Below are 12118 nucleotides of genomic sequence, written 5' to 3'. Positions count from 1 at the left end.
CACCCTGAGCCTGCATCTGTGGACAAATCAAATCAGATGTGAGTGACAGGCTGCAGAACTGCAAAAGCGGACCATTATAGTGTCTGGTTACCCTTCAATCTGATCACCAGAGCGGCTTAAATGAGCTGCAGTTTTTCTCCAAAGCAAACACGTCTTAAACCTCCAGGTAGCCGCATGCTGATCTGTAGACGGCTGCACTGACAGAGAAGATGATGGTTATTTAGGGGTTATTTGGAGGATTTGGTCATAATGAGGCATCTGTTGACGAGCCACAGGCATAGCCCATTGCATGCATCTAACCTCAGACTGGTAAAATCTATATCATTAGCGATTACAGTGCACACAAATGAAAATGGGTTTTGCGTGGTTCAGCTTTTGTGGTTCTTAGATGCTCAGATCATAGACGCACAAGGACTGCTGTATTCTTATAATGAAATTCAGGAAACACTGATGAATCGAAGTCTTAAACCACCTTGACCATGACTCCTGAACAAATCTGATTTGGGGTATTAGTGATTGTATCACAGATGTGTAGCATGTGGGAAGGAGATGTTATGTTGTGAAACTTGGTTTGCTAATCAAATCAGGCTTAAAAAAATAAAAAAAAATAAATAAATATACTCATCAACCACTTTAAACACTGCTTTAAAACATGAATTTCCTTCTTGAAGGCAAGGTTATTAGCTCTGCTGTGGAATTTAACTTGTTTCAAATATCCCAAGTTATGTTTAAGTGGTATTTATTTAATTATTTTATTTATTTGTTGAAAAAGTCATGTTTTTTAGTTTGGCTGGAGTAAATGCATTTTTATGTGCCCTGAAAAAAATTATTCAAAGTTGATTCCTTGGATTTACACATTTTTTTTATTCAGGTTGTTGTAAACAATTTATTTGGGCTGAATTTAAACAAACAAATTAAGTTGATCATAACTAAATTTAATTTGTATAAATTCAACACATAAATTGTTTGCAACAATTTTGCCGACATATTTTTTTCAGTGTGTTTAATGTGTTAAAAATATTTTCTGTTAAACAGCACTTGGTAAAGATTTGATAATGAATAAAATGTTCACAAGAGGGCTAATAACTTTGACTTCAATTGTACATTCACACCCAAAAAGGAAAGATTTGATACCTTTTTACAGTCAAATAAACAGAAAATCCAATCCAAAAATCACGGTTATATCATGAAATCACTATCAGGACTTTCCTTCTTTCTTAAAGGTGCTGTATGTAAGTTTTTGACTCTTTTTAAGCATAAAAATACCATAATATGTTTTGTTTTGGTTCTTTTAGCCACTTTAGCCAATCATATTTCAGCACCCAGGTTGCCGTTGTGGAAAACTGCATATTTCATTCATCATTCAGAAAGGCTCTAAGCATGCGTATGTGACCAAAATGCGACCTCCGGTGGACAGTAGCAGACTCTGAAATGAGATGCAGATTCAGAGTTCCACATGAGATTATTAATTAGCAAATAATTTAAATATTACGAAGGCAAACATTAGGTGAGCAGATTACATTGTAACCCCGTGTCCTAACAACACGCTACGTGACAAGATATGCTGTGTTGAGCAATTTGGCTGTTTGCACCAAACAAAACACGAGAGAAGTTTAAATACAGCCATTCTGAAGAACAGAATATGCACTCACTCACGAAATGGTAGAGATTATAATCTTTTCATTCATTCATTCATTTTCTTTTTGGCTTAGTCCCTTTACAAATCTGGGGTCGCCACAGCAGAATGAACCGCCAACTTATTCAGCATATGTTTTACGCAGCAGATGCCCTTCCAGCTGCAACCCATCACTGGGAAACGCCCATACACTTTACACGCCCATACTCTTTAACATTATTAAATGTACATGCTGAGCTGAATCACATGTGTTGGTTTTGAGTCACAGTTCTTAAGTTCAATTTCAAACGGTTTATTTTATTTTCAAGATCTGAGGTGAACAATCTGCTGCTGCTTTCAGTAATATGCTAATACATCTCAAGTAAAATGGCATTCAAACCCACATTGTTAGCATTTAACACTGAATAAAGCACATGGCGTGTACCTGAGGTGATCATTGTCAGTTTTTTGTTGTTCAACTTCAAGAAATAGAAGCCTAATACATCACTTCGAGGTGGTGGTTAGGACAACTCCTTTTAATATGAAAATATTCATTCTATCGTGTGCTGTTGTTTTTTTTTAGAACATGATTTAAAGCCTTTAGGCTTGATTGTCAGACTCGTTCCTGTTAATCCTCAAATCTGGCAACCTGCACTTGTGTTTGTTTTGATCCAGGAATGCAATACCTAGTTCAACCACTGGGTGTCAAACTTACATACGGCACCTTTAAGGAACACAAAAGAGAATTTCTGAATACTGCCTTGTCATATGAGCATTTCAGTAAAAAAAAGTCACAAGATAATTAAAAAACAAACATAAATTTATTTACATTCATTATAATTTACTACTCACTAGTATCTAAAACTACTCTGAAATCTACATCTGATATTAATATTCAATTAAAACAGACAAAAACATTACACCTTAATATTTATCATAACCCAACACAATGAAACGTTCACTTTTTCACGGAATTACAAAATATTGTTAAACAGCTAACTAAATACTGTTATATATACATATATACAGGCGTATAGAGCATAAAACAAGTAAAAAAATAAATAAAAAGTCAAACACTACAGTTTCCTACAATCTATTTACAATGTACAAGTGTGAACATTCAACAAATCCCAAATCACTAGCCCACTGCATTTAAAATGCATAGCAGGCTAAGAATATCAATATCCTCACCTTTCAGAAAGTATCTACAGTACAGCACGTTCAAATCCTCTCTGCCAGAGATCTACTTCAGAGCTTCCTGTGTCTTGAGTTTCTAGTGGAACAATGGCAAAATTCTAAAATGGTTTTATGCACTTAAGTCTAAAGCTGCCAGCACCTTCTTATCACACAGAAGCTGCAGTCCTATAACCAGTCATATATGATGCACAGAGAGGGACAGTGACCTTTCATAAACCTTCAAAATATTGTTGGTGTCTCAAATGCTGAAATTGGTGGCTCTTCTTCTCACTATACGAGGTAATGGAAAAGGAGGATGAGTTTCAATCTAGAAAACCTCCTCTTCTTCAGCTTCACACCCGTATTCTGCAAAAGACAAAGGATTTAATGAATTCCACAGAGTGAAAAGCACTGAAAATGACAGATTAGATTAAATGTTAGACTGCTACTACAGTAGGACAGTTCTGTGATCAGCAGGTATTTGTAGATGTATGACTTGCAGAGGAGACAGAGATAGGAGCAGTTCATCAAGATGATAAACACTTCAAATGCAGGCTGCCACGAATGCTAGAGAGTTACAGCCCACTTAGCGTTACGCAATTTGTCAAAATGAAGAGTCAGGCCTTGGAACTAATCTAGGAAACCCTTGATCTTTGAAGCTGCGAGACGTGACTTCATTATCTATGTCAGTGACACGGCTCAAATCTGCTGTGACATACTGACCATTTCCACCGATCAGCTCCATGGCGCTAACACAAGACTCCTCCGCCTCTTCCTCGATCTCCTCCTCTTCCTCGGCTGGTTCATCATAAGCCACAGGCCCGCTTTCCAGCACAGGGGGAGGGGTGGGGGCCGGAGGGGGCTCTGGGGCCGCAGGAGGCAACATCATGGTCATGCTGGGACTGACCTGAAATAGTTCATTAAAGAACATGAAAGATCAGACAACTGCCAGACTCAACTGACTCAATTAAATGGGTTTATAAACTAAAAGTGCTCCCTAGATTCTCAAACATTATAAAGATTACAATATTCCAAATTTTCGGGTGGTCCAATTCTGTGGTGTTGACCATGTGAGTCTACAAAAAACAACAACATTAGTTTTTTATCTGGCCTGCAATATGTTCTGAGCCCATTCCTCCTCTGTCTAACTTACTGTATATACCTCTAAAAAACTGAATCATTATGCACTTTATGTTGGTAATGCAAGTTTAAATCTGGCCTGTCTAATGGTCTGTTTCCACTGAGTGGTACGGTATGGTACGGTTCGGTACGCTTTTATGGCCGCTTCCACTGTCAAAGGGTCACCTATTTTTGGTCACCCTTTGCAAAGGGTACCATCTGGCCCAAAGGGTACCATAAGACGGAGCTAAACGCACAGCTGAACGCTATTGGTTTACAAAGATACGTCACACGCAGAAGCAGGAGAATGAAAAGCAAGGAAGCGCCATTTTTAAAAACACAGCTGAGACATTACACCGTAATACTATATACATATAATAACAAGCCATGGTCGACCCGAGCTCAAACAAACCTTGTTGTCCTCTTGATGTACAGCCACAAAACCAAGAAGAACAAAATCTGCCGTGTCCTCCTGTTGTTTTACGAGCCTGTCTAAAGCGCGAGCGGTTTCACGTTCTCCAGAGAGCTCGCCGCACATCTGTATTTGAAATAACAAACTTCTGAGTTCATATTAATAATGTGCGCGAGACTATTGAAGCGCTCTGAAGGAGAAGCTGGGAAAAAAGTAGCAAATGATGTTTTTGCAACCTAAAACATGAACAAACTGCCATGTTTAACTATTATCATCACCTTATGGAATATAATGAACTTGGAATGACAGCATTACTTTCTAACAAGAGGTTACATGTGCTGGCGAAGATTAAACACACATATAAGGGGTTTACTCTGACTGTGGGCTATATTTCGTGTTGTTTTTGAACCCAAATAAGGACTAAATGTATGCTGTGTGTAGTTTTTCTGTAATTGGTAACATATCGGAGACTGTAAGGGTCTGTATGTGTTCATATATGTTGCATTTATTTATTTATTTCATATAATTGCAGACGATACAGTAGGCTATTTTGCACTGTTATTGATCTGCAGGTACCAGATCAGGGTACCCTTTTGGCAGTGGAAACGCAAATTGATGAAGGTGACCCGTACCGTATCATACTGTACCTCTCAGTGAAAACGGGCCAAAAGAATCCATTCTATTTTCCATCTTTGCCCAAGCAATTTCCATAATACCATTGAATACTGATTGTTAAGTCAACACCACAGTGTGGTGGTCAGCATATGTGCAACTGACACATTCAATTATGATGCTTATTTATAAAATGCTGGTTTGAATACGGCCTGCAACAAATCACATTTCTTAATTCATTTATTTTATATATTTATTATTTTTACTTAATTTATTTATTTCTAAATTTATTATAATTTAGGGTCGGCACAGTTGCTCAGTGGTTAGCACTGTCGCCTCACAGCAAGAAGGTTGCTGGTTCAAGTCCTGGCTGGGCCAGTTGGCATTTCTGTGTGGAGTCTGCATGTTCTTCCCATGTTGGTGTGGTTTTCCTTAGGGCACTGCGGTTTCCCCCACAATCCAAACCAAACCAAAGACGTGCGCTATAGGTGAATTGAATAAACTAAATTGTCTGTAGTGTATGAGTGTGTGTGAATGAGTATATATGGGTGTGTTTCGCAATAATGGGTTGCGGTTGGAAGGGCATCTGCTGTGTAAAACATATGCTGAAATAGTTGGCGGTTCATTCCGCTGTAGCGACCTCTGAAATAGAGACTAAGCCGAAGAAAAATGAATGAATGAATTATAATGTTGATTTTTAAATGCTGACTTTTAGTCAAGACCACACTGTAGTTTCCAGATTGTGTGAATATGATATTTAATACTGGTTTTAATGTGAGTAATGTAATATGAATGTAGCCTGCAACCAGTTCTGATCTCATTTCCTCTCATCCACTAAATGTGACCCTGTACCACAAGACCAGTCTTATGTTGCATGGGTATATTTTTGGCAATAGTCAAATACATTGTGCGAGTCAAAATTTATAGGTTTTTCTTTTATGCCAAATATCATTTGTAACAATTACAAAAGATAAAAAATTAAGTAACTATCATGATCCATGAAAATATATTGTACATTTTTTGCCATAAATATATCAAAACCTAATTTTTGATCAGTAATGTGCACTGCTAAGGACTTAATTTGGAAATTTTAAAAGCGATTTTCTCAGTATTTAGATTTTTTGAACCTTCAAATTCCAGATTTTCAAATATTGTCCAATCCTATACATTGATGGAAATATTTTATTCAGCTTTCAGATTATATAAACTTCTCAACCTCAAAATATCGACATTTATAACTAGTTTAATGGTCCAAGTTAGAGCTGTGCAATTAATCGAAATTGAATCACAATCACGATTTGAAACGTTGCAATTAGCTAATCGCAAGAGACTGTGATATGGATATACTGTAAATTATCTAATTTCCCCCACCCAGAGTGAATGCGTGACTGCCGTCTGTGTGTGACTGTCTTACTAGCCAATTGAGTGAGAACACTTTCGTTCTGCCCAATCAGAATAGTGCAACAGAACTATGCCGAAAGCCCACAAACAAACAAACAAACAAACAAACAAACAAACAAACAAACAGGAAAGCGCATACAAGTGGGATGATGGCATCTGCCACTTCAAAAGCATTAATAGACAAATTAATATCAAAGAAAAACAGCACGTCGGTAATATAGATACATTTTGGTTTCAAAGTCACAAACACCAAACAAAAACAGGTCATTTGTAAAAGCTGTTGCAGAATTGTTGCCACAACACGAGGAAATACAACAACCAGCACCTAAAAAAATATAAGGAGTGTGATTGAGCTGAAGCTTAACAAAAAATGTAAATCGCAAATCAAATCGAAATCACAATATCAAAAAGATATTTTCCCCAAATCGCACAGCCCTAGTCCAGGTTCACAAATAATTTTCATAATGATGTTCAATACTGACTCCTAGTAAAACTGTGTAGTGGCCAGAATATGAGCATCTGGCATGTTAAACGATGATATTCATGTAGGAAATTCAGATGTAAATATGGTCTGCAACAACTACAGCTCCCATTTTCCCACATAAATCTGTAATAAACTCTTTTCAAATGTCCAGGGTTCTCAGAAGCAAAAGCTGTAATAGTTTAATTACTGTATAGATTGATTACAGTGGTCAGAAGAGAGAAAAAGATGTCAAAGTGGCTGTCGCTCATTATGGTCATCATATTAGAAACAGTTATGCTTATTAATAAGAAACTCTTCTGTTTCTAACCACAGGATGACAGCTGTAGCTCCAACCGCACAAGTTTGTGATGCTGTTTGAACTATATTTTCGATGATAACCGAATTGCTAAACCTTGTTAAAAAAAAAAAAAATCAAGGAAATTTGCCACCATAAATGGTTAAAAATGCCTTTGGGAAATGCACTCTTGGTGCTCATGTGGGCATTGCAGGTTTGAATCTGGTCTGCAATGTGTGACGATTTCATTTTCTTTCTCTCTTCCTAATCTCTCTTCCTTGCTGTCAGTCTCTCCTATCTGTCAAAATAAAACTAAACTACATTAAAAATAGTGATTCTTCACATCACAGCTAAGAATAAAGAAGAAGAAGAAGATTAAATCGAAAAAGAACGAGCCCAAGTGAATCATGGCTACATTTCCCAGCAGGCATCTGTGTAAGGAAGTGCAGCTCAGGGGTAGAAGAGGCCTAAATCAATTATCATGTTGTGAAAAACGGAGGAAGAGCATGAAAGTCTCAGTGGTAATTATAGCACAGACTTGCCGCTGTAGCGTGAGGCCGCTCTTCAGGCGGTGCTGGTTAAAGGGAAAACAGCAGCAGCGGGGTTCTTGTAACAGGACTTGGCAAACGCCTAAAAGATGCCCTGCAGCTCACCTGTGGGTTACACCCTGAGTGAGTAACCCGGGCTGCATCACAGAGACACGCAGAGGCCTGACGGCTGAAGAATCTGGGCTGGGGGATTAATGAGCTCATTAGGAAAAAGAAAATTAAGCAAACTTGAGATAATATTGTAGCACTTCTCAGTGTAATACTTTCATTCTAAGCTTCCTTTTCACATCTCAAGCAATGAAACAGGGCTGTTCTTGTTTTGTGGGGGCGAAATAAGGAGAATCGCGAACATCTTTAAGAATAAATCTCTTCAGAGTCTCTTTGAGAAGTGCAAAATATATCATATAATGCTGAATAATTTTAGAAAATCTCACCAGCTACCTGCAAAGATAGCCAGTAGCTTTATTACGTGAGCACAGTTTCCCTTTGCAATCATTTTGTACTTGATTTTTCCCACACAATGGCTACTTTGTCTGTTTGTGCATTCATTTCAGGCTACATTGCTGCTTACTAAAGCCTGACCATTTTGAAAAGAGATGCTAAGACCCACAGAGCAAAGCACACACAGGCAATCCATCAAATTCTCTGACTTGAACATTATCACAGATATTGACTTTCGATTAAATGTATATGCCATATTTACCCCGTATTGTGAATTATGCTCGTTTGCTATTCACTGCTGTGACATTTAGCTATGAAGTATTTGATTATCGTGATGGATTTACCACTGAAGTCAAGTAGGGTTAGTCAAGCTAATTGAATTTGACCTGGACTAAAGCTGATATTCATGAAATATTGCTCATTAGGTCAACAAGAAAACAGATCGCACACATGCACTGAGATGCCATTCAGTAATCGCATTAGACCTTAGGTTATGAAATGAGGCGAACAGCTCAAAAAGAGCAAACAAAAATTCTTGTTGTATACTGAGTTTTTAATATCCAAGCCTGTACTGTAGGTCTAAGGAAATGGGTTGCAGGAAGAAAAATAATGCTTTTATATCTTAACGATTAGCTGAACATACAGACATAACATTTAAAACTAAAAACTGTGTAAACTGTAGTTCAGTCTTATGGGTCTTTGTTTATTTTTTAAAGGTCTAAAAGTGTGAAATTACAGAGATGTGGAAGTATGAAAGTTTCTTCGTCCAATGAAATGGCCAAATAGTTTGTTTCTGGAAGCACTTAATTATCACCCATAGTAGGTCATAAGACCCACAAGGTAATAAGCCTGAAAGTGTTCCTTGTGTAACCCCTAGTCTTAATAATAAAGAAGTAAGGAAAGCATCTTATGGTACAAATATTTGCATGAGTCAAATCATGTTTATTAATAGATTAGCCCTTTATGCAATAGGTTATGATGCTTCAAAGCTACAGTACAAATTTAGTAACTGTTACCTAAAAATGCACTTGTAATTGACACCCTTTTTTGACACACACAAACCATGTTGCCCATGTTGCCTTTGGTATCACATAGATTATTTATTATTATTATGATTATTATTATTATTATTATTATTGGATTAATTTTCTGAACATTTTGAGGTTTACAACTTTTGAAGTGTCAATTTAAAGTAAAATTAAGTGTCATGGATATGAAATGAAATTGAGTAAATGGTTCCTGAATATTTAATTCCACTTTATTTTACAGTGTGTACACTTATAGTATAATTACTTAAGAACGTAAAATAAGTTGGGTAAGAGGTCAAAGTATTAGTTTACCCTAAATTTTATAATTTATTATTAATTACTTATCCTCATGCCGTTCCAAAGCCCTGAGACTTTTGTCTTTGGAACACAATGTAAAATATTTTAGGTGAAATATAAGAGCTCCCTAATCCTCCATAGACAGAAGGCCACTGCACAATTTTCGTGAATAGGCACAATATACAGACACAGAGGAGAAAAAACTCAAAGAAATAAAAGTCATTATTTTAGTTTTATGTGTAATTTGTGTTCTGATGATAAATTAAGGTCTCAGGGGATTGAAACAACATGAGGGTGAGTAATTAATAAACACAGTTTTCATATTTAGTTAACTTTTAAGTACGGTTTAGAGAAATGTTCAAAGTTAGTAGCTAGTTATTACCCAGTTTGTCAAAATTCTGCCACTTCAGTCTAGTTAATTCCGTTGTTAAGTCCGAACACTAGTCCTATCTTGTCTAGTATGTTGTGCTTGGTTCAAGTTTTCTCAGGTCGGGCATTCATACAGTATTTCTTGTCATTGTCCTTGTCATTGTATGAGGGCTCGGGCTGTGCACACTCCTGCTTGATGCGGGCGTGCGAGGTCGGGGCGTGCTCTGTATGCGTGCTCTTGTCCTGGTGTGTTTGTTTTGTTCGTGGCATTGTTTTCATCCTCAGGACTCCAGTCTAGTTGCTTTCAGTTTCGGTTGGCACTGGGATTGGAACACATATGCCGCATGTGAGTGCACGGTAAGTTTTTTCATTTATCATCTGCTCGAGTCTTGTGTTCTGTTGGTGTTGTGTTTAGCACGTGGTTCATTTTTACATGCGCTGCATGCTTTAGTGTTGTGTTTCTTGTGAACACGCGGTTAATGAGTTCTCTCACTGGCTCCGTGTTCTAGTCCTGTTTTCTGAGTGCACATGGCTTGTGTTGTTTCTTTGTGTCATGTGTTCTCCTGTCTATTGTCTAGTCCCACCCTCCTTGTTAACCCATTGTTAGTTTATTCAGGTCACCTGTTTGTTTATTAATTCTTTTTCTTTATAGTCTCCTCTTCTCTGCTGTTCTGTGCCAGTTGGTCATATGTTGTTATTCCAGTTGAGTCATGTCTGTCCTGTTCTGTCCAGCCCTGATCCCTGCCAGCCCTGCCCAGTCAAGTTTGTTTGTTTAGTTGTATATTTATGTTTTCCCCATCTGGGTTGTTTTTGTTGCCCTTTTGTTTTATTTTATAGTTATTTTTTTTTCCTCCTCCTTCCCTTTCCTGAAATGTGACATCAGTTATTGTAAATATATAATTATACAGTACACTTATATATGTAAGAATATAATAAGTATACAGCATGTACAGTATGTGAGGAATTGCAATATAATATAGAGTAAAACTGACTTTTCACTTTGGGCTAACTAACACTAAAGACTTCAGAAGAGCACTAAAGACATAATTTAGCAAATATTTAGCCTTTTTAACCATTTAGCTTCCACTCTATAAAAATGGACCAGTTTATTTGGTTAAATTGTGTTTCTGGGGCCACTCTAACTAAATTTTGAGCTTTTTGTTTTAATGATATTCTATGGAAAAAAACATACCATTGTACTATCACTTTATGTCTAATATAAAATAAACTTGTTTACAAAAAACTAATATATATTATTATTATTGATATTACCAGCAATTGTACAATTTAACACTCAACTTACCAGTGCAGCTGCTGTCCTCTTCTTCTTTGGAACTGATGATATTAAGGGCCGTAGCCTACAGAAAGCAAGGCAGAAAGATAAAATAATTACAAAGTGAATCTTCAGATGCCTCGTCCTTCTTAACATCAGTTCAAACACTGAAAGAAGGGCTCAAAACTGGCCTAATTTTCCTTCCAAAAATATGTAAATATGAAGCATAGTTCCTGGCTCCTTCACTCCCTGCCCACAGCAGATTACCGAGGCATATCTAAAGCAATAGATTCACACTGAGACCTGCACTACTGGGGCTAAAGAAGCCCTGTGGCGTTGATGAAATGCTTAGCTTACACTTCCCGGCGACTGGATTTAAACATCAAACAGCAGCACTATTTAGGGCTAATATTAAAGAGACCAGTATAAAACATTAATTAGTTTGATGGGGGAAGGGGGAGAGAGGAAGAAGGGAATGTTCTGAAACGAGAATGACCTTGATCTGACTTCACATTAGTCCAGTGTGCATAGTCAAGACGGACTGCTATTTATGTCATAATTATGAGGAGCCAGTTCAGAGATAAAGTGGTGCAACGGCAGTGACGTTTTTATCCACCTCTCAACTGTGAGGAAGAATGTATAGGTATACAAGATTTGTTTAGAATAAATAATAAAAGAATAGTGTTTATTAATATGATGATTTAATTTACTTAATGTTTTATTTTGTTCAAAATCTTTTACACAAAATAATGCAGCTCACAAATTTATGTACAGACACCAAACGGTACATATATACATACTACTACTACTACTAATAAAAAAGTAATAATAATAAAAATAATAACGAAACTGTGTTTATTTTTTAATATTTGGTTATCAGTTTCATATTAGTATTCATTTAATTAGCAAATTTCAAACAAAATGCAACTCAAACTGCAATTATACACATAAAGACCAACAATGATTATTAGTGTTTAATTCATTATTATTATTAATTATGTCATGTAAGGGTCTGGGACAACCGAGGGGAGGATCCACGTGCAGTTTATTAAACAGATTAGTTAGGCAG

At 36.8% G+C, this 12118-nt stretch overlaps 1 protein-coding gene across 1 annotated transcript in view; it reads right to left on the bottom strand.

Annotated features, from left to right (window-relative positions):
* Positions 1-2417: 2417 nt before the first annotated feature.
* The window catches only part of brf1b (BRF1 RNA polymerase III transcription initiation factor subunit b), a 131061-nt gene continuing 121360 nt past the window's right edge, over positions 2418-12118 (bottom strand). Inside the window, exons 17-19 of the mRNA XM_056480989.1 lie at positions 11080-11134; positions 3515-3698; positions 2418-3157 (exon numbers count right to left, since the gene is read on the bottom strand). Coding sequence (XP_056336964.1) covers positions 3120-3157; positions 3515-3698; positions 11080-11134 — 277 coding nt within the window. The 3' untranslated portion in view covers positions 2418-3119. The remainder of the gene's footprint in view (positions 3158-3514; positions 3699-11079; positions 11135-12118) is intronic.

The sequence above is a fragment of the Danio aesculapii genome, chromosome 20 (genome assembly GCF_903798145.1).
Source record: "Danio aesculapii chromosome 20, fDanAes4.1, whole genome shotgun sequence".
In the NCBI taxonomy this organism is placed as follows: domain Eukaryota; kingdom Metazoa; phylum Chordata; class Actinopteri; order Cypriniformes; family Danionidae; genus Danio; species Danio aesculapii.
The sequence above is the reverse complement of the archived record's forward strand: the minus strand, read 5'-3'. Positions and strand labels throughout refer to the sequence as shown.